Raw genomic sequence first — 27,920 nt, 5'->3', positions numbered from 1 at the left:
TAGTAGAATATTGGAAAGCAGCAAGAAAATTGGTGTAGGTCTCAAGAAAATTCAATTCATGGAACAAACTGAAGATTGGTCCATGAGGATAGTCTTTGCTGATTTCGTGGAGAGAAGAAGCATTTCTTATGGTTGATCAAATCAGGAAAGCTTAGCAGAGCTGTAAAACTGGCTAGTATTAGAAGAGATTGACTCAGAGTCTGGAGCTTTGGGTCTTAGTGGCTGGATTCAATAAGGTGTCACAGAGCTGGATTATAGTGAGAATAACATCAGTCTTTAATCTCTGGCATGCTGACATATAGATGAATTTATAATCAGAATAGACTAATGTTCACTTTCTACCTTTTAAAATCTTAAAGACTTTTAAGTATTCAACTTCATGAGTTTTGCATGTGAAAAACAAAATCTGAAAATACATATAATTTTCAAATTGAGGGAACTTCAAATATGGCCACTTTCATCTGTCTTAGGTTTCAATGAAACTGTGTTGGATGTCAGCATGATGCCATAAAATGGGAGCATGGATTTGTGCATGAAGGAAGGACATTAGCCAAGAAGGCAACAGAGCCTGGAGTGAGGTGCACAGTAGTGGCACTCTTGCAATAGAGTACCATCCATTTATTCCTTCACATGTCCTCTCTGAAGTGTGAAACCAATGAAACATGAACACCTTTTAACCTTTTACCTTCTTTCCTTTTTGTTTGCTTTTCCTAAGCTGTAGAAAAATGTTAGCTAACTCCTAAAGTCTTTGGAGGCCACCTAGAGAATAGTACTGAGAAGGAAAGCTTGCCTTAAACACTCCAACTCTGGTCAAGCACCCATGTGGTTGCATTAGGAACTCTGCTTTTTCTATCTAAAGAGTATCAGCTATAGCAATAAACTAAGTCAATGATGTATCCAGCTAATGTGTTTTGTGTTGCTTTGTCGCAAAGAAATATATATATATATAATCACAAAGTAGAGTGACTAAGAGAATATATATTCAAAAATAACAAATAACATTTTCAAATGATTATTTTATCAAAGTAAACTAGAGACCTACAAAGTGAATGAACACATCTAGGAAAAGCATTTCTATTTCCCTCCCCAGATGTATAGTCAAGCTATAATTTGAGGTATGCATCTTATTAATATGAGTTTATGAACAAGTTTATTCATATACATTTGAAAAATTGCTGCTTACTATGAAATATTCAGAAGTATGACTGTGATATATACTGTTGTTAGACAATAGAAACAATAATATGACTTCTTATAGCAGTAAGGAATGGAACAATAAGAAAGTGCCGAGCAAATACAAGCTTAAAAAGGAAAGCATATCATTATGTATTTCTTTACATCTACCATGTTTCACACTTGTTTGAAAATAACTATCATTTAAAATTGGAACCATATATATATTTAGAAATTTTACATGGACTTGGTATTGATTATGACTAATACTCTATGCATATTTCAAGTGATTTTTGAAGTTAGGGATGTGTGAATATAAAATCCAAGGTTAATTCTTCTCACTTTTCCATCCATTATTAGAACTGATGAGTGTTTGTACAGTACACAGCCCCTCTTGTATCTACAACCAGTTGAAGGATACTAAAGCCTTCAACACTAAACACAGATATGTAATCTCAAAATAAATTGATGCTATTTATCATTTATTTAAACCAGCTTTGCTAAGTAATGCATGAAGTGTATGTTATCTATAAAAGTGAAATGTCATATAAAAAGCATGTTAAGTTAAAAATATGTAGAATCCTAGATGTAAAATATTTATCCAGAGCTCTTTTGCATCCCCCAAATTTTTGAATAGTTATTTATACGAATTAATATCCATGTACATCATTTTCTGAGGGAAAATAAAAAGAAATTTATAGTGCCCCAACTCAAGGATCATTTATAAAATTTGAAGTAAGTGAAATAACATCATTAAGATAATTCTGTTATATTAATTTGAATAAAATATCCTTGTGATTAAATTATAGACACTCTTTCATGCTTCATGCAAAAGACACAAGATTTCTCAAGTCACCACTAATATTTTCCAATAATAAACATGATCAATACTTAATTCTCTAGTGAACGTTGCAATAATTAAAAAGCAAGCAACAACCTTTGTGTCTTACAGATTGAACCTGTGAACATTCACTTTAATATATATATATATATATATATATATATATATATATATATGCACATAGCTATTGATATACATATGGATATATTTACATATACATATATAAGAGAAACTTTTTTCCTTTCAATCTTTCTTGTTTTTAAACAACTATGAATGCAATATAAGTATAGAGGTCAATAGAAAAAATTTTATGAATAACTTATCATGGAGAGTAGAACATACGTAGCACACCACTAAATACAAGAACCCTTTATTTCTATACTATATTATATGAAATTTCAATTTAAATGCAATTAAATAGATGTTCTTTATGAAAGCTAAGTACAATGTTAAATGAATATTTTTATTTGATCAATAGGTCTCTATAGGCTGGGTGTTGGTGGTGTATGCCTTTAATCCCAGCACTTGGAAGGCAGAGGCACATGGATCTCTATGAGTTTGAAGCCAGCCTGGTCTACAGAGTGAGTTCCAGGGCAGCCAGGGCTATACAGAGAAACCCTGTCTCAAGCTCCCTCTAAATATAGGCTCCATAAGATGATTCATATGAAAGAAAAAAAATCATCCTTACAGTTATTTCATATTATCATAAGAAAGTAAAAATTTTAAATTTAAATTGCATTTTGCAATGTTATTACTTCTTAACAATTACAATTTACAAAAATCCTTACTGAAACTAAATATCTAACTTAGATGAAGCTTTTACTTAGTACTACCAAAGGTCAATAATCCAAAGAGCTTGGAATTGTTTTCCTCTATAAAAATGATATAAATCCAAGAAATCATAGGTTTCAATTGAAAAGAATATATGTTTTCCGTATTAAAGAATAACCAACATATGAAACATTTTCTTATAGTTAATAGAAATAAATTTCTTCGACAACACACAATGAGGAAGCACAATCCGCATTCTCGAGTTTTTAAGAAGCAATTTAAAATACAAGATAAATTATTTAAATTTTGCATCTTACCATGGCAAGAACCCTCGATTTCTTCATAGCCTGTACTGCAGATACACCTTCCAAGAGGAACAAGCCAATCTCCATCAGCTCCACAATAGAGTTTAGGTGTATCTCTCTCCTCAGCACTCTTCACACATGAACCCCGCACTTCAACCAAAGAGGAAGAATCCACCCTTGGGATGGTATCAGGAAACATAGCCAAGTTCCGCACAGTGAAGGGGCATTTTTTGTAGAAAACACGGACTGACACCAGAGCAATGCATGCTCCAATATCTTGAAAAGCCAAATAAAATCCTTTCCTTTCTATAGGCCCGACCTCACGGATTTCAGTGTTGAGCTTAAGGATGCGATCACCCAAATCCATCTGAGTAAAACTCTCATCAGCAGCAATTGTGTCGATCTTTATATATTGGCTTGGCTTGAATTTCGTCCCATGGGATTCATCGGATTCTATATAATACAGATTAAACGTTTCTTTACAAGTTCCCAAGACCCACGGAATGCTGTTACAATCCCTCAGAGTGAACTTCATTTCCACATAAATTTTCTGTGCAGCGTCACGAGAGATCCAGTTAGTACGAAGCCAGTTGTTCTGGTTTGGTTCCATGACATTACATACCTGGTATGTATGTATGGGCCTGTTGTGTTCATCCATTTCAGTAATGGCATCCCACTACAAAAGGAAAAGAACGAAATGGTCATAAAAGCACAGCAGTTAAGAGACATAATTGCTTTAAGAGTGTTTTAGCAAAAGAAAAATGAGTTGAACCAATATAACTCAACTGTCCAAAAACAACAAAGCAGCATTTTAACCATGGGCCTTTGGTTGAGAGTATGGAACCTACTCTTCTGGGATGTTTCCTTTTTCATTAATCACATGGACAAATTAGTTTTAACATCCTCGGTTTGCTCAACTGTAAAATAGAATAGGCGATATGACCGGCTTATAGGATTGCTTTAGGGCAGATATGTCTTTAAAGTTATCTAAAAGAGTTGTGACTACTCTGGGGAGAGAGATGGAGACATAACATAGCAAGGACATCCACTGCTCTTGGAAAGGACCCACAATTAGTTCCCATTATACACATCAGACAGCTCCTAAACACCTCTAACTCAATATCTTGGTGACCTGACACCCTTTCCGGGCTTCCATGAGCATCTGAATTCTAGTGCATACATGTATACAGAGACACAATCATATAAACCAAATAAAAATAAAAAAAATATTTTTGACTGACTAAAAGAATTTAAAGTAGCATATATTATCTGATCAAAATCATCAGATCCATTAAAAGTGCTCAGTGGTTTCTATATTGTAATTTGTCACAAAGTGAGATGTATTAATCAGTATGAAATTAAATGCTTCTTTGGTCATTCTGAGATAGAGAGGGATATCCTCTGACTGGCTAGCTATCTGTCAACTTTATACAAGCTGTAGTCATTGGAATGGAGGGAATTTTAATTTGGAAAATGGCTCCAAAAGATCAGGATGTAGAGTGCTCTCTTAATTAGTGATTGATAGGCGAGGGCCCATTCAATTGTATGCTGATGGTACTTTTTTTCTACAAGAAAGCAGGCCGAGCCAGTGGAGGACAGTTTAGCTTGATTCTGTAATCAACAGATATTGAACAAAAAGGCCACCAGTCAAATACCCAACTCGACTATCATTATGCCAGCACCAACATTTTGAATAATCTACAGATGTCACTGAGGAATGGTGAATAAAAGAGAAAAAAGTGGCCACAGATAATTTCTCTGCCTTCATGAGAGCAAGTTCATTTTGTACTGAACTTGGTGCTATCTGTTAGAGTTACTATCGCTGTGATCAAACACCATGACCATAAACAACTTTGGCAGGAAAGGGTTCATTTCTGTTACATTTCCATACAAGAATTCATTATCCAAGGCAATCAGGACAGGAATTCAATCAAGGTAGAAACCTAGAGTTGGAGCTGATGTAGATGCCATGAAGGAGTGATGTTTAATGGCTTGCTCAGCTTTATAGAATCTAAGACCACAAGCCCAGGGATAAAACCACCCACAGCAGGCTGTGCACTCTCTGATCAATCACTAATGTAGAAAATGTCTTATAGGCTCTCATCAGCTCAATCTTATGGAAGCAATTTCTTAATTGAGATCCCTCCTCTTAGATGATTTAAGCTTGTGTCAACTTGATATAAAACTATAAAGCACAATTGACCCTTGATGAACTTGACACAAAAACACATCACTGTTAATCTACAATGTTTCCCTTCTTGTTGATCCCTAAGATTACACATTAATTGATTTTACAATATAAAATACTTTCAAACTTCAAAGTCCTACAGTGTATTAAAGTTAAATACTTTAAAATTTCAATCTCTTTTTAAATTAAAAAAAATCTTTTAAAATCCAAAGTCTCTCAACCGTATGTTCTCAGCTGTAGGCTCCTATAAAACTAAATACTTTGTTATTTCAAGAGGGAATAACCAGGGCAGAGTCACAATCTAAAGAAAACAAAATAAAACTCCAACATTGTTAATATTCAATATCCAATATCTCTGGGATCCACTCATGATCTTCTTGGTCTCCTGAAAAAATTTTGGTCACTTCTCTGACTCATGCCTCTGCAGTAAATCCAGCTTGGCTTCACTCCACCACTTCTGCTGCTCTTTGTGGTCAACCCATGGCACTGCCCTCTCCACAGTGCTGGTGTATCTTGTTTCAACTTGTCTTCACCTTCAATAGCCTCTCATGGACTCTCTTCAGGGACTCCAGCTGTGCAACACAGGCCTAAGCTTTAAATGTTCTCCATGACCACTTCATACCTTTGAAACTAGTACCATCCATACTTTGGAGTATTCCACTTCCAAGTTCATCTGTTAGGAAGAGGTACAATCCTTGCCACTTCTTCAACACAGCTTCTATATGTTGATCCTGAGGAAACACTTCTTAGAAGATTTCAACTCAATGATGCCCTTCTCCTCTTAATCACTACTAATTTCTTAGCTCTAGCTGACTAGTATCAATAATCCCAGCAAAGCCAAGATTTTACTTTAATGATTCTGGTCTCTTTTTATTCACAGCTGATTCTTCAGCTCCAGGTAAGCAGAACCACATTTTCTTAACTTAAAACATGTAAAGTCCCAATAATGTCTTTGTGTGATTTTCAAACTTTCCTCAGGATGACAAGATAGGGGTCCATCCTCTGCATTCTTATCATCCATTCTCCCACAAAAGTGCTCACAAGCTTTAAACACACAATGGCTTTGCTAGTCCACAGATCCAAAGCTTTCCACTGAGGCTAGGATAAGCTTATGTGGGAAGTCCTTTGTGGCACTCAGTAGAGAATTGTGAGTAGGTGACACGACTGGCAACCTGGAGACTGCCTCATCCTTCCTCGTAGTAATAAGGATTTGAACTGCTTTGAATATGTTCCTAGACACACAGGTTATTATGAAGTTACCTTCATGTAGTAATAAAATGACATGTTAGAAGATTTATTTAAATAATGATTTTTTTTATTGAAAACTATTCAGAAACAAGATATATGTGCTCCTCATACTCAATTGCTAGTTAACTTTAGGTCTACAATTTTCAGAGGCCACAATTATTTTAATACTTGAAAACTATAACTCTTAGGTCATTCAACTATACAATAATCATAATTCAATCTTTTCAAAAGAGATATACCTAAAATATGAAATAAAATTTGCATCTACTGACATTGAATACTAAATGTATCTTGTATATCTAGACTATCTATTGTTGAAGATAAAATTTAGCAGTAGACCTCTTTGGTGTGTTCTGGTACCTAAGTCAATTCCAATTTCACATTTTTTAATAAAGATAGATAAAGCACTTTTTTATAAGGTTTCTGAAATCAATATGTAAAATCATGTGCTATCTTACACATATTGATTCACTGTGTTTGAAAAATTCACATTTATTTTTTCCATTGAATCAGATAATGTTTTATCTCTAATATTAGTAATTTGAGAAATGTATATAAGGTACTTTGATCATATTTATTCCCTCCTCAACATGTGTCTAGTCTCCCTCTACCATTTCCTACTCTTTTAAATTCTGTATTTTTTTTAACCCATCACTTCCAAACTGTCCTGTCTGATATACTTGGATGTGTGGCCTTTGACTGAAGCATGGTCAACTTAACAAAGACAACACTCTCTCTTTCTCTCTCTCTCTCTCTCTCTCTCTCTCTCTCTCTATATATATATATATATATATATATATATATATATATATATATATATAATTATATATATAATATATAATTATATATATAATTTTATATGTATATGAACATTATATATTTATTGATTATTTGGGAGGTTAACATAATGTACCCCAATTACCCTTTCTTGCCGCATCTACCATGCTTGTCCCCCCAATCCCTTGGGCCTTCTCCCAAGAAAAGATTGAAACTGTACAATTTGAATCATTCATATAGTCCCTGGAGCCTGGTTAAACTCCTTAAAAAAAGTGAGTCCTTTCCCACTCTCTTCCCCACTAGGAGACATCTGTTTTGGAGAGAGACACTTTGGCATCCTCATCACACTATTTAAGAGTCCACTTTAATGGCTTCCTGTCTAGGTTGTTACTTTTTGGGGGTTAGAAGGAAAAAGATAGGATTTGTCACAGAAGCCTTCTATGTCTCTCTCTCTCTCTACTCTGAGTTTACAGTCATCAATACCATTGCAGAAGAAGCTTCCTTGTCCTTTATAATCAGTAGAAGCATGGAGCATGGACTTCTACATGATATCTAGCAACAGCATAGACTATGGACACTCATCTAGCCTCTGGTGTCAGCATATACCACAGACTTCAGCATGGTTTCCAGTGGCAGCCCAGCCCATGGACATCAACACGACTCTAGGCAAAAACACAGACCATGGACTTCCACATGGCCTTTGGTGTTAATATGGACCGCAGATATCACATGGACCCAGGCTGCAGCAGGACCAAGGTGGCAGCACAGGCTACTAACATCTGTGTGTCTCATCTGCTTCCTGGTGACATCACAGCCCAAGGACATCAACATGGCTTCAGGCAGCAGCACAGATCACAATCACCTGCATAACCTTCAACACTTAAGAAAACTGACTCCAGTTTTCAGTATTTATAAATTGACAATAATAGTTCATCAGATAGGAAAAATCTTCATGTCTAACTTCTCTCTTCACTCTGGGATTAAGTCTAGCTTGAGCTTTTGTGATTGTGTATGCTGTTACAGTTACTGAGTTCATAAGTGTAGCTACCCTACTGTGTACAGAGAAGTCTCTTTTCTCCTGCCTCTATTGTACAATACTCACTGGGCATTGAGAGAAGGATATTTTTATATGGATGTCGCATTTATGTCTAAGCATCTATAGTCTCCTTTTCCTATTGTAGGTGTTTGTTTTAATCATCATCTACTACAAAGAGAAGCATCTCTGGTGACAGTTAAGAGCTGTATTAATATATGTGCATATATATATATATATATATATATATATATATATATGCTATTAGAAATCAGTTTTGTACTGTTACCATCTAGTAGAATAATAGCACTAAGTTTTCTCCTAGGGTATATGACCTACCTAGTTCACCTCAAATAGATCAAACATAGAATATATTTACATGAATATGGTAATATCATACAGTATTCTCCCATACAAGATGCAGTTATGAAGCATTTAGATATATTATCTCTATATTTTAGGAGTTGACTGATGAACATGTTGATATTTTAACCTAAAGAGATAGAGTCTGAAATTATTGCAAGTATAGATGGTCAACTACTTTCATTTGGGAACAAATTACTACACTATGGGAAAATTAGTTATGTAGTATGAGCAATCATTGCATGCCTTCCATAAGAAATAAATAAAATCTAATTATAAATTTACCCACACTTTCAAGAATATTTGTAGAAAAATTTTAATCCAGTAACATGGTTGCTCTGGCAAGGTACCATATACCTTTAATCACTATGGCTGGAATATAGACCACCCATAATATATACCCTTAAGGTAAAATTAATTTGTAGAAGGAAGCAATCATATTTGAAAATGAAATCTAATATAGGGGCAGACAAAGTACAGAGAAATATTTGATAGAACAAGTCAGAGATGGGATACATCCAACTTCATGAGAATAGCACAGGAATCTATTGAGAACAATGCAGGGAGAGGGAGTCAGTTTTGTTCAGTAAATTCAGCTGAGTGGAGTAGAGTTAGAAGAGTTAGTGGGGAGTCAGGAGAATCAGTGCCATATAGTAGAGTTGAGTTTATGCAGTTCAGTGCCAGTCAGCAGAGATAGTTCAAGCCAGAGAATAAGACAGAGCCAGAAGATTAGAACACATTGCCAGAATTAGTTTGAGGCCAAGTTGAGCAATTCAGTGAGAAGCTAAGTGAAGCCAGATTGCATCAGTCAGCATGGTGAGGAGTTTGTGCCAGAACAGCTGACTTGAACCAGCCAGCCAGAGTTCAGAAAGAACTAGAAAGGATGAACTTATTCAGCCTTATATTTCAGAGACAACATTTATATCAGGCAAAGAAAACACTTTTTTTCATTCTTTTTTTTTTATTTTTTAATTTTTCTCAAATCATAATTAATTCACACAGGGGTATAAACACAGAAAGGCAGGACGTGGGGAAGGGAATGACACTGGAGTCTGGGTGCACAGGGGGAATACAGATATCTTTAGAATCGGGTATCGGCTGGGTGAAGGTTCAGGGGACAAGTCACCATGACTCTGCCTATGACTCGCTTGTCCCCATCTAAGTTGGTATTGTCTGCCAAGGCTATCTATTTACAAGGTCCATGACCACTCAGGCTTATACATTTCCACAAAAGCTGCCCGTTGACATTAGCTTATAGCCATCTGTTTCAATGTTCTTCCACTGAGACTCAAGACTTGGTGTTAGTATACATGTATGACAGGTCCACTGCTGATTTTAGGCCTATGGCTGATTTTAGGCCTACAGTGTGTAAGCAGGGCTGCCCCTGACATCTCCTCCCTTCTCTAAGAATAGAAGGGCTGTGGCAATTCTAAACTTGCCAAGGCGGGGATAGAGGCCTGACCTCCAGTATTTGAAGGGGACCTTGTAATGGCTCCAGTCCCCTGTTGTTGTCCAGTGAGGCATGAGGGCCATACCCATCCCGATGTCTTTTTCCTGGAGAGGGGATACTTTTGACATCAATCCCTATGCAGTCAGGCTTGTCCCTCAGGGAACCCAGAAAGGGAACCCTCCCCTCCCCTCCCCTCCCCTCCCCTCCCCTCCCCTCCCCTCCCCTCCTCTCGTCTCTTCTCTTCTCTTTTACCAGTGGTAGATGACTTGCTCTCTGAGATCCATGAATTTGGTAAATTTCCTTCCACATATTCTCATTTGTTTTCCTGTGGAAACACCAACTGCATCTTATTATATCCAACATGGATATAACAGTTGCACAGATCTTTACAACTAAACTGTTTCAACCAACATTTTCATCGGCAAAGTTGGGGAAAGAAACTTTCATTCATCATATGTCAATTACATATTTCTCAATCCAAACGATAAACATCCAATGATGAAACTGTCATATGACAAAAAGAAATTGTTTTTCTATTCATTTAGGATATAAGAAAAGAGGCAGCTTGAGGACATTCCCCTCTGCGTAAGAATTCAAGGCTTGCATTATTTTGCTGAGATTCTAGTTATATTATATTTAAGTGAACTCTTGCTTTTACATTGTTAGTCCTCTGGAAAAAATGGGGGGAGGTAAATACGATCAAAACATGTTCTAATGACATTGTTAAAGATTTAATAAAATATTAAGTTTACACAATTAGAACAAATATGCAAGCACAGCATGGAGAAATAAAAGTGTTTTATTTCAGTACTGATTGCATAAAAGTAAGCCTGTGACAGTACTGACCAGCTTAACAGCAGAATTAGTAAAAGTTTTCATTATTTTCAGCCAGCGTTTTTCTACTATTACCTAGTTCGTGTATATATAAATGTTTCACTAGAGAAAAACCAGTTATGTTCTTTAATTAAGTAGGGATAAGCCATTTTATCTGCTACATGCATACAGCACAGGGTTAAATTTATCCAGAATATGCATGTTTATATTAAAGCCTTCATTCATGTAGTAACATTTCTCCACTAATCATCTCTCCACAGTGCCATTTGAAGTCTGTATTTGCTAGAAGTGATGGAAATTATACAAAACTTTGAACAATCCTTAGTCCACTTATACCTGGAGGTTCCTTTAAAAAATTCACACCCACATGTGATGTTTTTTCCATAACAAGCTGAATAAAGTAGGCCAAAAAAGCTGAATTCCTTTTTAGGCATAGAAGCCTAGAACAAGAAAAAATAATTCCCAAAGCAACTGGGAGTCGCTAACGATTCAAATTGCTTTCTTTCCTCAGAGAATAGAATAAGGCAATCAAGTGGCCTTTCTAGGAAAAGACTGTTCTGATAATATACAGGGAAGTTGACCTACACATTCAAAGTACTAACATAAATTACTCAAATCTATGCTTTTCATTTTGAAATCTTTAGAGCTGAACAGAAATATAAATGTTAAGCAAGATATAAAATTTAATGTTAAGACAAAAGCAGATAGTCAATTTTGAAAATAGAATTTACTAGTGGAATGCTAGTTAGAAAAATTAATATTTTCTAAGGGAAGTCATAAATACCATTGTCTATAAAGCATACTGCCCAATAGTATATCAACTGAAGGGAAATGACACCACAGATTCATCAAGACCCAAAAGAGCTACAATGATGACTAGATTAAAAAGAGCGAGCAATCAATAAAAATTGCTGCTAAGCCCAAAGTATGCTATGTACATGCATGAAAATGGCTCCTTGGATAACTATAAATAATAATTTAAAAATACCATTAAATAGAAAGCACAAAAATAACCATATATCCTACAAATAAAATATATATTTGATATTAGATATGCAAATATAGGGAACAGAAGAAAGAAGTTTAATGGCACTGAAGAATGAAGTAGCTAGAAATAAGAGTTTTGGTTGTACCTTTGTCTCCTAAGTAAATAGTACTTACAGTACATACTATATTCACCATCAAATTTGTTTACTTTCTTCTGATTTCTCTGTACATTGAAAATAATTGGCTGTGCTCTGAGTATGTGAGTGTTGGAGAGCTGGCCCCAAGGTCATGAGAGCAGCGGAGCTGGCTCCACCCCTTGTCAGCTGCAGAACTTGAGAGAATTGGCCTGCACTTCCTCTGGGAAGTAAAGTAAAGCAGCCTTTGGTGGTGTGGGTGCAAGTGAGCCAGCCCAGAGGGCAGGAGAGATGGCCCCACGTTGGCTGAGGCATTGGGTGAGCTAGCTGCAGTGTTGGACAGCTCCCCCTGGTGGCGCGTGTGAGGGAAAGTTGGCATGCAGACCAACTCAGCAGCCACCCAGACCCAGATCTAGGTCTTTGAGTTGGTCCACTGCAATATCTACCCCATCTACGAAAAACTGGAATGTGTGACGGTGCCAGTTCTGCAGATTCAAAGCTGCAGGATCTCCATGGCATAGAGAAGCAGTAGGATATCTGAGAGGAGTCTCAGTGAGGATCCAGTATTGATAGTGCAGCAGAAATAAGAGGCTACAAAACAGGTCAATAATTACAGTGAACATTTTAAAGTGTGGACAAAAGTATATATTATGTGACACACTAAGATACATCACAGCTTTCATGATTATATTTTTATTTGCTTGTTATTCTTTATTTTCTTTTGGGGAGAGATTGCTAACGCAGGGTGGCTATGAAGGAACGGGAAGATGAGTGTAATTGAGGTACATGATAGGAAATTCACAAGAAATCAATAAAAAGTAAAAAAGAAATAACTGGCTACTCTTTCGTTTATCTTAATATTAAAACTATTAAACTCTTGATTTATATCTTCTTTGTTACTAACAAACCACAAATATATGTTAATAGGAAGTATAATTCATTCAGAAATTTCTTTTCAATACTTGGTTGTGATGAAGGAGTAAAAATCAGAGAGACAGACTATAATAAATCATAATAGAAATGATACAACTCCCCAAAACAAAATATTCATTTATATTGTTGAGAATGGATTGTCAGATAAATGATAAATATACAAATGAGACAGTGAATTATATTTTCATTACAGATTGGTGGAAAGATAAGACAAAGAAACAAAAACAGATGATAAATCTATGATTTCTCATTAAGTTCTCTACAAAATTTATTCCCTAATGTTTTGTACTATGTGATCATAATTAATTTTGCTCAAGTAGCTATCTTAAGTAGGAAAGGAAACCCAAGCAATAAAATCTTCAACTTCATTCTAAGAAAAAGAACGTCTGAAAATTAAGGGAAGTGAGAGAAACTTCATTTATCCCAGATATTCTTCTTTGTTTGCAGAACCTAAATAAATTACAGTCACTTCTGGTACACAGGCATGTTTTTCCATGGCTCTGTACTGGCTTAATTTGTAAACTGTATGCATCTAATATTCTCTATCAAAGAAATGCTTCTTAAAAGTTCTTCATATTCAAATATAATATTTTTCCCAGAACCACTTAAATATTCACTTTGAGTCAATATAAAGATATAAACTTAGAAAATTAGTGCCCTGAATTCTGCTGCTAGGCATGTAGTTAATAACATAAATCTGTTTTTGCCGCAAAAAACTGAAGACTCTGCATTTAAATGATAGCTAGTTCTGAGAATAAAACAAGAAGCAAAATGTAGCACTGAAGATGCATTTCTATTTCACTTCAGGCAAACATAAACCTTTTTTATCACAACTACAAAGATATTTAATAAAAAAGGTACAAATTCCGTGGTGTATCTAGAAGACTACAGCTGAGACCTAGCTCTATGAATATATTTACTACTTCTGTAGAATTTTGGTGTCAGTAGGCCTAACTGTTATAGCAATGAGGATACTGTCCATTACTAGTGAATGATTATCCAATTTAAAAAATGTCAAATATTAATATGGATTAAAAATTCTCTATAGAGTCCATCTTCTCTATGTCAAAATGCCTTAAATCTAAATTTGAGGGTTTTATTTAACCAGCTAATAAATAAGATGCTACAAGTACCATTATATTTTATTGATAGGATTAATACTTTGAGAAAATGGCAAATACTGACCTTAATTAATCTAACTTACATTAAATATACAAATACCTAAACATGTTTGCAAAAGTTTCTTTATTCACCTGTGTAACTGTTGTCTTTAAGGCTTACTGCCTAAATTCATTTTCAGCCTGTGGGACTTGGTGGTGAATAAGCTTATCCTTTCTAGTTCTTTCTGAACTCTAGCTGGTTGGTCAACTCAGCTGTTCTGGCTCAAACTCTTCTGAAAGCTGACTGATTCAATCTGGCTTCTCTCTAGGTCTCTGAAATTTTTCTCTGCTTAACCTCCAACAGATTCTAGCAGTCTGCTCTCATCTTTTGGGTCCTTCTCATTCTCTGGGTTATTCTGAAGTCACATGTGTCTAGTTTGTCCTCTTTTTTTTAAAACTCATATCTATGAAACTGCCCCAGTAAAACTGCCTTCAACTTCTTTTACTCTCTGTACTAATCTGTCTTAAGTAAGTTCTCTTTCCTTCCTTTCTTGTGAGAAGTGAGCATATACTATTTTGTTAAATCTTTCTCTGGTTCATTACTTTTCTGCCACTCAATTAGACATTTCTTTAAAATGTGGGTGCTTCTTTCTACAAACTAATTTTACCTGCATTGTTTGGGATTAAAGGTATGTACTGAGGGGGGTGTCTATATTCCAGCCAGAAGATTAAAGGTATGTCCTAAGGTCAGAGAACTCGACATAACACAATTTCATGGTTTACAGTGTGATCAGATATCCTGCAACACGTTTCACAAGAGTTCTCAAACATAGAAAGCACAGAAAAATCAAATTTACATCATATCGATTCTTGTTTGTCAGATATAACAAAACCTATTTTTCTTGCATTTTGAATGAGAGAACTGATCTAAAAATGTGATTGACTTGAGTTCATAAAACCAAAATAAGACACCCCACAAGTAAATGCTCACAATGAAATGATGTTGTTAAAAGTACTTGGATGCTTTTCTTCTTATTTGGTGGTTCTTAATTCCAATTAAATTGCTGTTGGTTACTACTAAGAGTGCCACTATTGCACTCTTAGGGTTATTCTGTCATGACTGTCATTTTTGAGGGTCACTGATGTCATAGCTAGATAGGACATTTGTTTGATTTCCTCCCTTAGACGTTTGCATGACATCTTCTGCAACCCTGAATGTTTGTCATCATGGAGGAAAAATGCTTGGTACTAGAAACCTAGCCAACTACTTCAGACAAGCTACATCATGAATCCTGGAGAAGATTCTATAACCACCATTTTCCTAAAGAAGTATAATCTATAAATATACTCTAATTACTCATTGATAAGTATAATCCTTAATTCTAATAAAGGAATATTCTCTTTGAAACAGACAGGGACCAATAAAGGAAATCACAACCAATCAAAATGCTGAGTTATGGGACCCATTCCCATGGATGCAACTTCAAAACAACTCATACACCCAAGGCTCAGGGAACATTGCAGAAGACAAGCAAAAAGTTTATAAGAATAAGTGAAACAGACATTTTGCTGTGAGACTGTGTTTCCTAGTAAAGCCAGAACTACAACCATTAATTTGAATTGATATGAGTGCCTTAACATGGCCTGAATAAGAACAACAGTCAACATACTAACATAGGTGCTAGAGAAAGCACACAAGGTCTCAACCATACAGAAAGAACTACAGTAAGGAATACTGAAAATGAAAACTAGTCTTATCCAAGGAAGAGGACCATACTAGCTATCCATTGTGGTCAGCCCTCAAAATAAACATATGGGTAACGTTATAAAAAATTTTTACCTAGGATTTTTATTGCTATGATGAAACACCATGACCAAAATGGAAGTTAGGGAGGAAAGAGTTTATTTGGTTTACATTTTAATACCACTGTTCATCATCAAAGGAAGTTAGAACAGGAACTCCAAAAGGACAGGAACATGAAGGCAGGAGTGACCACTGAGGGATGCTGCTTATTAACCTGCTCTTCTTGGCTTGCTTAGCCTACTTTATTATAAAACCCAAGACCACTATCACGGGGATGTAACAACCCACTCACAATGGGCTGGACCATTCACTAACTAAGAAAATGGCTTAGAGCAGGTCTTATGGAGGTATTTTGTTAATTAAGATTTCCTCTATTCAAATAGATCTAGCTTGTATGTCAAGTTGACATAAGAATAGCCTACACAGAATGAGAAAGTTATACTTGGGGGTATATATACATACATACATATATATATATATATATATATATATATGTTAAGTACCATATTTGATAAAAAAAAGAGGCCATGAATTTAAACAAGATTATATTATAAATAAAAGAGGTAATTAAACATATATGGAAAAAGATTCTTGCTATTATGAAGGCTTTAAATCAAAACGTATATAAGTAGAAAGTATACTCTATAAGAACAGAAACTGAATTCTATTGGTCATTGATTCAACATTCAGAGGGAATTATTCTTATTATTAAATGGAAAATGAGTCATTAAATACTTACATTATACATTAATAATTTCTGAATTTTCTAATAATCAGACTCTGATGGTCAGAGTCTTGGTCAAGATTCTAAATGCAACACATGACTAAAAATATGCATGCTTAATCCCTCTCATAAGGTACTAATATTATTTTGAATATTACAGAAAGACAGTTGATCACAGATAGCTGAAAGGACTTAGCTCAAGCCTAGACTTGCCAGATGACACACTGGGGAATCACACAAGAACATAAAAGACCATTTGTATGTAAATCCAGATATAGAATTCTGCCTTGACATTTGAGTTTGTATACCATGTGACTGTGTGTTCAAGTTAGGGTAAAGAGGATAAATGGTATTCAGAATGCATTTCATCATCAGATGAGTGATCTGAGAAAGTTTTCTAATATCTAGGAAGCTAAGCAGCTATTCTTTTTTGGAGAATTACTTTAATTTAGGAGAACTATTACACATGCAGCAGGATCATCTGTCTTAGTGGTAAAGACTTATGAAGTTCATATCTCAGACTGATTAACTTTCTATTTTAACTCAAAAATCTTATGGCTTAAGTATAGCAGATTATGAAATTTTAATTCTTGCAAACATCAAATGTTAAGTAAAAGAATATTCAAACTGTTCATGTTACTGCAAGTATGGCTATAAAGCCTCTTGAGGATATGTTATTCTTTACCCACTGTAGAGAAAAAAAATAATGAAGAGGAAAGAATTTAATAGTATTAAACACTGTTGATGGTAGAAAATATAGGTCAATGGTGTTGCACTCTGCTAGAGTGCATAAGGTACTGGACCAATCCTTAGCAACTACCCAATTTAAAAAGTTAAAATGTTAGTTATCTCTATTCTAGATTTCAAACTAAAGGGCTTTGATAAAAGACCATTTGAATCATACTACTAAAGAAGCTATCTAAATTTCTAAACATATACACACAGAGAAAGAGTTTAAACAGAGCTGCTCCTGACAGGTGTTCAATTTCTCCAAACCAAGACAATGGGCTAGGAAATAAAAGATCAATAACCAAAAATCAATTTCCTCTATTGTAACTGTTGACCAATGGGATCCTATAGATATTACATATTACAGACTATTGCCATTGTTCTTGGTTTATCTCCAGAATTTGATGGTAATACTCAATTACTGAAGACTCCAGATACTTAAGCCATAGAACATGAAGCTGGTCCTGAAGTACAAGCTTGTCAGCATTGGCTAGGTTTCATAGTGCTGGACAGTAGAAGTAAAAATACTAATCATGAATTTTACCTAGTTGTGAAACTGAGAACTACAATAAAGGCTGGCCTTATAAAATACACCCCATGGTTAAATAGTGGCACAAATATTTGGGGTTTAACCAAACATTTTCTGATTAGCTCCATAAGATAAAGACCATATTTGTCATTGATATACAGTTTAATGGCTAGGTAATAGAATGAGAAAATCCATTAATATACTAAACTGACTCTCAATGCCTTACTCCTATGTCCACAGACTGGTACTTTTCTCAACCATCATCCACAAAATAGTGCATCTCTTAACCATCATCTGAGACCTTCTTGCAGTAGATGGGCACTGAACCAGAGACTCACTACTGATCACTACTGAGAATGAGAGACGGCAGAGACTAGGAGAACTACAGTCCTAAATCAGACACATCATTCCCGAAAAGGCTCTGAGATGTATAACCTAAAAGAAGGGTTGAAAAGACTGTAAACATGAGGAGCCATGAATGACTACCAAGAAATATTATTTCCTGGATACAACAACGCAGTTGAACATACCAATTCATAGCAGTTGTGATAACATGCAGAAGACTTGTGCAAGCTCAAGCCAGAAAACAATTCCAGTGTGGAAGGGGAAGGTAGTCCACTGGTTATTGCTTTTGAGAGGAGTACATTTCTTTAAATATATGATTCCTGACAGGTTGACTTTATTCCAGGGTCAGCCAAACAATCAAAAGTATTTGGCGAGCAAAAACTACATGATGGGGAAAAAATAGAGCAAACAAATTCAGATGGGCAGAGAAATGGTAGGGTAGGTGAAATGTTCAACATCCTTAGTCATCAGGGAAATGTAAATCAAAACAACCCTGAGATTCCACCTCACACCAGTTAGAATGGCTAAGATCAAAAACTCAGGTGATAGCAGATGCTGTAAATATGTGAAGAAAAAGAAACACTCCTCCATTGTTGGTGGGATTGCAAGTTGATACTGGAAATCAGTCTGGTGGTTCCTCAGAAAACTGGTCATAACACTACCTGAGGACCCAGCTATATCATTCCTGGGCATATACCCAGAAGATGCTCTAGCATATAACAAAGACACATGCTCTACTATGTTCATAACAACCTTATTTATAATAGCCAGAAGCTGGAAAGAACCCAGATGTCCTTCAACAGAGGAATGGATACAGAAAATGTGGTACATTTACACAATGGACTATTACTCAGCTATTAAAAATAATGAACTCATGAAATTCTTAGGCAAATGGATGGAACTAGAAAATATCATCCTGAGTGAGGTAACCCAATCAGAAAAGAACACATGGTATATACTCACTGATATGTGGATATTTGCCCCAAAGTTCACAATACACAAGATTCAACTCACAGACCACATACAGCCCAAGAAAGACCAAAGTGTGGGCACTTCGGTCCTTCTTAAAAGGAGTAATAAAATACTCATGAGAGCATATGGAGACAAAGTGTGGGACAGAAACTGAAGGAGGGGCCATCCGGAGACTGCTCCACCTGGGTATCCATCCCATGTGCAGTTACCAAAGGCAGATGCTGATGTGGATGCCAGGAAGTGCATGCTGACAGGAGCCTGATATAGCTGTCTCCTTAGAGGTCGGCCAGAGTCTGACATATACAGAGGCAGATGCTCACAGCTAACCATTCAACTGATCATGGGGTTCCCAATGGAGGAGTTAGAGAGAAGACTAAAGGAGCTGAAAGTGTTTGCGGCCCCATGGAGGGAGAGCAACAATACCAACTAACTAGAGCTCCCAGGGTCTAAACCACCAGCCTGGGAACACCTAGCAAGGGACCCATGGCCCCAGCTGTATATGTAGGGGAGGATGGCCTCGTTGGGCATAGGTGGGAGAGGAGGTCCTTCAGCCAGTGAAGGCTAGATGACCCAGTGTGGGGGAATTCAAGGGCCAGGAGGTGGGAGTGGGTGAGTGGGGCAAATCCGCATAGAAGCAGGAGAAGGGGGGATAGAATAGGCAGTTTCTGGGTGGGGGAGAATGGGGAAGGGGGATAACATGTGAAATGTAAGTAAAATATCCAATAAAAAATTAATTTAAAAATGAAGAAAAAAGTAGGTCATATGAGTATATTATATAAAATTCTCAAAGAATAAAATTATATTTAAAAAGAGAAAAGCATCATGACTGTTGGGATTCTTGGTAAAATACACATCAATATGGGTGAATATGTGTGTTCTAGTGAGATGTAACGTGAGTACAACTCAGAAGACAGCTTGCTGGAGTTTGCACTTTGTTCCAAAAATTTATGTCCCAGGGTTAAAACTTTAGTCTTCAATCTTGCTCACTGAGCCATCTTACGGGTACTAGGTCAATGCATCTTGTTTTGTTAACAGTGAAGTTATTATGTCCTATAACATGTGATGGTTGCTGAGATATCAGTATAATCAGAACATTTATCATATATGATTCTTAAAGAGAGTTTTGTTTCATTTTTACAGACCCATAATATATAAAATAAATTTGCTTTATGTCAAGTTAATGATTTGCATTCTACAATTGTAATGTCTACATTTTAGTTCATAATTATTGCCTTAATACCTCAAAATGAATTGATTTTGACCTTCTTCACATTCTTTTGGAACTTAATTCAACTAAACTTTCTAATTCATTTAGGACCACAGTTTCAACAGAATTTTTCTTGTTGGACAGTATCTTACTTCATGTCAGAGTCTTTCAATGAATATCTCTACTTCAATGACTTCAAATAGATTTGATGTGTACTTTATTTGTAACTGGGGATGTTTGAAATTTTAAAATACTTAGAGACTTCATGTGTTTCTTGTTTGAAAAATACCCATTAGCTTAACTAGCCTGTTGGATAATTGGCAGTATTTCTTTTTATATGTTTAAATTTCATGGTTCATTGTAAAGTTTGGATATTATTCCAGTGTGTGAAGTATGGCTGACAAAATATGAAAATACTTGTGCGTCTATTTTTATTGCTATCCTACTCACAATAACAAGAAATCAGAGTCATTCCAGATATCTATCAACAGGTTAAAGGATAAAGAAATTGTGGTGTGTATATATAATAAAGTTTTTATTGCTGGAAAAATAAAATAATGAATTTGCCAGTATTGACAGGATCAGGGAAGTAGTGAGGTGACTGAAACTCAGAAAGAAAGGAAACCATGTGTTGTTTTTTGTTTTTTCATATATACATCCTAGCTTGGATGTACACATGTAAAAATAGAAAGGAGACCAAGAAAGAGTAAAATGAGATGCTGAAGAAGGGTGGTGGTGACAAAGATGTTATGCGACATAGAAGTAGAAAGCATACTAGAGAAGGTTTCTAAGAAAGAGCAGGAGAGAAGTATAGTACAGAAAGATGTGGAGGAGAATCCACTAAAATACAATTTTTCAAAAAAAGCTATGATGTTCTGTATGCCTTGAACACCCCTTTAAATACAGCAAGCACATTGCATTCCACAGAATATTCTTCATACCACTCTTGAGGACAGAAATAAAAAGCCCTATGACACATTACAGGTTTTATGGTCATGAAAAGCAATGAACTTCCTTTCTTTAAAAGTTAAAATGAAGTGACAAATCATATCTTAAAAAGTCATTGTAACTGCATGGAAGTAGTCTAAGATCCTAACCAACATTATATAAGTTCATTCCACTAAACATTCACAAATACAGATCTCTTAGTAACCACTAAGTTACTTATGGTAACTTCTGAAATGTCTTTGAATATCTTTCTTTTTGTTGCACGTAGTAAATTTGTAAACCTACAGTTCTCATTTGCTGGCTGGTTCCCTATATGGAACCCATAAGTACTTGGTAAAAAAAGAAAACCTAGACTGCCAATGATCAGCCTGTACTCATACTTGAATATGCCTTATTTTCTGTAACTCTTATTTAAAAACCCATCTACAGGGCCATGAGTGTGTATTATTGATTTTTGAGCATCCAAATTTCTCTTATGCCCAAGTTCAAGCACTATGACAATACCTTTATTCACCTCCAACTCTGCTTCAGAAAAATGAAAACGACTTAGTATGCTATTATAGTCTATAATGCTGATGAAAATATTAAAAATCAAAACAATGTCAGCTGTGGAAATCAAAATAATGTGTGCAAAAAATGCTGTTCATGATGTCTAAAGTCATATACAAATTAAAGATATTCAGCACAATTACAACAGAAGAGTTGACTATGATGAATGAAAAGGAATGGGGAGGAGAAGTAAGAAGAGTAAGGGGTCTGGAAGGAAAGAGAGGGAGGGAGAGAGGGAGAGGGAGAGAGAGAGAGAGAGAGAGAGAGAGAGAGAGAGAGAGAGAGAGAGATCATTAGTGATAAGAAGGAGATACTGGACTGGCCACCACCATAAAGAGAGTATAAACGTGACTTCCAACCTCAGTGGTCCCTCTTTCCAAATTGGGCAGTCTAAGTGTTTCTTATGCATTAAACATCGTAAATATCCTAGATATTTGTAGATTTACGGAACATTTACCAAAAGATCAACTATATTTTTATTCAGCAAACTGAGGTAAAACGTTATACTACATTTGGAATATGACTGTAATAATTTATCCAAAGCCATTATCCATATGCACCTAATTGTCAAAGATTACATGTATTTTATATGAACATATACAGAAACAATCACATTGTAAAGTAAATCATTTTAAGTAGTATTTGATATTGTATATATGTTCCATTTATGAGTCCTGTACTTGCCACACAGGTCTTTTCAATAGATTTTGATATGGTAAAATCATTTTTTTGTAGGGGATTCTTTTAAACTAGAGAGGCAAGCCTTGGTTAAGTTTGGAATCATAAATCTCTGAAATAAGTGGTGATGCATTTAAAGGAGACTGAAGTTTCTGCAGGAGTGGATGGAGACCTGATTTAGCTTACTGTGAAATTTGCCTGTAGGTGTTCTGGGTTGGGACACTGAATTAAAGATTTGCTAGAATGCTGCATACCATGAACAGATTTTTCTCTTGATTTTACTCCTTCTATAACAGGTACTGGCTAGAAAAGTGCTCAGTCATGCATCCTCCTCCTCCTCCTTTTTTAAGTCCTTCTTTCATACTTAAGTAACTGCTGTTTCTTTGTTATGGGCAAGCCATTACCATGAGTGATTAATTGCTAAACGGTATTACGGAGTGCACAGTGATCAGCCAACAGTACAGCAGGTTAGAAATTAGAGGCAGGGACATTTCCTCTTTAGGTAAATAACTTTTTTCTTGAAATGAGAATTGGCATAACTGATTCAAGATATTCAAGTCTAATGGAGATGATGAAAGCTTTTTGTGACTCCTTACAATGACTAGAGTGGCTACAGAGGCCAAAAAGTGTGTCAGATCTCCTAGAGCTGTTGTAACATTTGTATATATGTGACCTGGGAACCAAACTCAGGACCTCTGGAAAGAACAGCATCTAACTGTAAAAGTCTGTGCTCTCTCTCTCTCTCTGGCCTCATCTTTTAAGATTATTAAAATTAATTAATTTATTTGTTGTAATATATTTTATCATACTACCAGAAACTTAGTGCAAAAAACCAAAGTCTTAAATAAAATCACTTTTAAAATATTTTTTTTGGTAGAAATATGAGATGAGAGGTATAGCCTTGTAGAACATCTACTATAGATCTGTGATTTTTATAGGTCTTATTTCTTGACTTGGAGGTTGGTGGGAGCTAATGACCTGTTAATAGACTCAAAAATAATTTCATGTTATAAGTTGATGGATGTTAGATTAGACTTGGAGGAGGTCAATGAATGAAAATTAAGAGAATAAAGATATGCCAAGAAAGCTTGTTGTTTGGCTCTGGACATGCGGCATTCTAATTGTTCCACAATTACAGAAGTTCTGACCAGTTTAGTCTGAACTTCTGACCTGTTTACCCTCCTCTGTTAATAGCTAATAGTTAATATAGGCCGGGTATCTTTCTGGGAACTTTAGCTCACAAGAGAAAGCCAAGTCTCCATTTCATCCTCGTATGACTTTTGGAACTGTTCATCTTCCTATTTCCTCCAATCTTTCATGACTATCTAATACCAGCTTTGTATGTGAAGATTATCTTCAAAGCTGTTAAAGATGGCCTTATCTGTGAATGAGATAGATCATAAGTAGTAAGGAATAGAAATACCACAAAAGCCATGGAGTGTCATGCACAAGACTCCTTGAAGCTATTTCCTTGAATGTTCCAATAGGATTAGCTCCAATTTATTTATGGAATTAATTAGCTTAATAAAGCATGTTTCACTATTGCCATTCTCTTTTTCCACTACGTCTTACTCAGAAATGTCTCTTAAACATCCTAATAGTTTGCTTCACTCAAACACCTGTCTCAGAACAGATCTTGCAATGAAGATAGTAAGTATATCAATTACCCTTGCAAGGACTGTTGAACTGTGTTGTGCAAAAACCATGAAAACTTCATTGCCTATGGTAAATAAGTGTGACTCTGTAGTGTTTCAAGTGCCTCAATTGCCTTCTTCCCTGTGAACTGCTTTGTTGTAGATATGGGATCCTAACATGCATAGATATATCTTTATTCTTATTACTTTTATTATTTTTACAGTTCAGTCATTGCCTCCTCCTCTGTCTGCCATCTCACATTTCCTTATTCCATTACTCCTCCCCCAACATCTTCAAGAGAATGTGCTCCCCATGGCAGGCCTCCCACTGAGGCCAGACTGTATTTGTCTGCTGTATTTGTGTTAGGAGAAGAGACTGAGGGAAAGATGGTCCAGTGACCCGCTCAACAAGGGACCCATCTCAAGTGTAGGCTCCAAGACCAGACACTATTACTGATGCACACAATTAGGTATGTTTACAGACAGGAGCATAACATAGACATATCGTGGATTACAGAAAGTTATAGATCAATAGCCATGGTGAGTACAATGGTGGTGGACATACTACAGTACAGCCAACACGAGAGCAGAAGAGAAATAGCATAGTTGGCTCAGCCAACCTTCTGCTCACAGCATAGCTTGAAATAGACATTTTTAATAATAGATTTTATAAAGATACTAATTATGAATTTCCAAAAAGTAGGTCAGCATGGAAAATGAGATCAAAACCTGATTGTACAGTGAACCATTCTAAAGGGTTGGTTGGGGCATAACAGTATATCCTCTACATTTAAGTCAGGGATGGGCAAGTAACAATTTAAGTCTGAGAATAAAGGTTTTTGGATGGAGATATTTGAGATTTAATTCTCTATCTTTCCTTATATCATTTGGCCTACAAAAGTAGTTCCCTTTTTCTTGCTTTGGCAGTGTAGAGCCCTTTACGTTAAGATACTAGGATGCACTGTTTCAAACAGATACTTGGTAAAATAAAACCTATCTCCTTTAAGAATTCAATGTCCACGGCTGCAGTAATTTTCAGCATAACCCAATTATAGAAGTTACTCTTTTTTCAGTGAGAAGAAATTGGTTATTCATCAAGAGAAATGTAAAACATGATGAGATCTGTTGAAGAAAGAACTATGAAACTTGGACCAGGATGGATTCTTTATATTGAGAACAACAGAGGAAAAATATAGGTCACACCGGAGCAAGTTGACTGGTATCAGGGCATTTACTAATGACTGGAATTTAATGGCAGCTGAAAGAGCCATGGATGCTGTTAGTATGCTCTTTTGAGTTACACAGCTAAAAGGATTATCAAAAATCAAACGGCAGAAGTCTTTGAATCGAATTTAGATGAAAAAATCCAAAGCATAAAAGAGGTAAGTATGACACTGGAGAATCTATCACCTATGTTCTCATGGTTAACTAAAGAGAAAGCCTTCTATAAATAAAAAAGTAACAATAACAACATACACAATGACACCTAATTAATATTATTTGTCTTTTTTACTGAGAGTAGAAACAAAAGCTTCACACACAATATTATCTTGTATATGCACAAAAGTTCCATGAGATAATATTCATTCTATATTTAAAGAAATTGAGTCATCTTCAAGTTGACTCACACTTCTCGAAATTAGAGAACTGGTAGATAAAATGGTATTCAGAAATCATAGAGGGAACACTGCAGAAGCACTCAAGGAAAGAATCTCATAACTACCAAGGAACTGAGTCAGATTACCTGGAAAAAAATAGGAACAAACAAGAAATGAAACTGCTGAAACTTGAAATTTCTTTGATGCTATATTATGAGGCATAATTTTAGTATATATCGTTTAGATTTTTGTGGTCTAACAGCTTAGTTTTAGAAGGAATATTAATTCATATATCATTAGGATACATCTCCTTTACTTAACAAAATTAAATGATTTTATATTCTCCTTATTTTCTTAACTGAGAAGTAAACTAAGACTGCCATTTTCTTGAAGGGCTCCTATTAATTTTAGTCTTACCAGAAATGCAATAGAACAGTTTTCAGGCTACTTAAATTTATGTCCATTGTATGTTTTTGTCAGAGGAGTCTCTTAGTTTCTAGGATAGTTCAAGTGCAGATTCTGTCTATTGAAAAATGGTATATTATTCAAAGTGAGTAAAGCTTGTTTATCATATGTAAAACATATTTTTAGTTATTAAAACTCACATTTTATATTTTTATACTTGTATTTTTAGTTTGAATTTTCAAACTTAACTTGGAAAGTACCACAATTTATACTGTAATGTGTTTAAGCATTCGATATGACCAACACATAATTTCCTCCGTCTTATATAAATTCTTTGCAATATTACAGATTTCTTTCTGCTTTAATCTATAAGCATCACTGAGTTATTGTTATCCAAATCCCCTCAGTTCTTGTGAATATTCAGTCAAGTTTAACAGTATCCAAATTAGTCTCCACATTATTCCTCCTGTGTTAAATATAGTTTAGTTAAATTTGTATTTCACTTCTTTCTATTTGTATTTTTCCTATGACTGTGTTTCAGTTATTCTGAACCTATCTTCATTAGGGTTTCTATTGATGTGATGTCTATAGCCATCAACAACTTGGTGAGGGAAGAATTTATTTCAGCTTATAGTTAAATTTTGAGGGAATTTGACACACAAACTCAAACGGGCAAGGACCTGGAGACAAGAAATGATGCAGAGGCCATGTAGAAATGCTATGGTTTGGATTACTCCAGTAGTTTGCTCAGGTGGCTTACTCATTGCACCCTGGATAGCCTGCTCAGTGGTGTCACCACCCATTGTAAGATGAGCCTCATACACCAACCATCAAATAAGGAAATATCCATTCTTACTGGAACATTTTTTCAATTGGATTCCCTCTTCTCAGATAACTCTAGTTTGTGTCGAGTTTATATAAAACTAGGCCTCACACATGTTACTTTCTCTCTTGTGCAATGATCTTTGTATCTGGACAACATTTCTCAATTTTTAACAAACTTTTATCTTAAGGCCTTCCTAAAAGAGAAGAGATCAGTAGCCACTCCTCCAAGAATTCTCAATGCTATTCTAAACTGTTGACATGCATATATTACTTATATTTCAAAATCTTAACACTTAATTACAAAGAGTGAACATATACACAGCATCTATTAATTTTTCCCTCAGAATGTAACACATGTAATAGCTGGGCTCCAGCTTTGGGGTAAACATATCATTTGTTTCCAATTGAAACACATATTTTAGACCTTGTTTAGTGAATTAGCTGGGTCATGACTGCCAGCGTATTCTGAAAGTTTTTAATTGACTCATCAGATGTAGTTAATGTGACCTATGCACCCCTTCCCTGCAGTCTCTCAATAACCTTGAAGAGAAGAGGACACGGGGGAGGAATGCTTCTAATGACCATCCTCAGTCAATTCTCTGTGTATTTGGATCATTATTTCTTCATAAGCCTTGGGATGATACTTGTGAAAGATTCATAGTTAACTGAATAATGCTCTAGAATTTCTTTTGATGTTTCTTCTACATTATGGAATGCCTTTAAATTTATCAACCTTTGACACTGCCCTGATGAGACATTAGCTGTGGAATGTGGAAGAGGGCACAGGCTCATGTATCCCTTTCCTACTGAATACTGATTCATACCACTGAAAGGGG

The 27,920-nt window shown here is 35.5% G+C and overlaps 1 protein-coding gene across 1 annotated transcript in view; it reads right to left on the bottom strand.

Annotated features, from left to right (window-relative positions):
* The window catches only part of Epha6 (EPH receptor A6), a 900,945-nt gene that overhangs the window by 731,038 nt on the left and 141,987 nt on the right, over positions 1–27,920 (bottom strand). The window contains exon 3 of the mRNA XM_028760223.1: positions 3,103–3,766. Within this exon, the coding sequence (XP_028616056.1) occupies positions 3,103–3,766 (664 nt within the window). The remainder of the gene's footprint in view (positions 1–3,102; positions 3,767–27,920) is intronic.

Source organism: Grammomys surdaster, unplaced genomic scaffold (genome assembly GCF_004785775.1).
Source record: "Grammomys surdaster isolate TR1022 unplaced genomic scaffold, NIH_TR_1.0 126398, whole genome shotgun sequence".
NCBI lineage: Eukaryota > Metazoa > Chordata > Mammalia > Rodentia > Muridae > Grammomys > Grammomys surdaster.
This window is presented reverse-complemented; position numbering and strand designations above follow the sequence as displayed.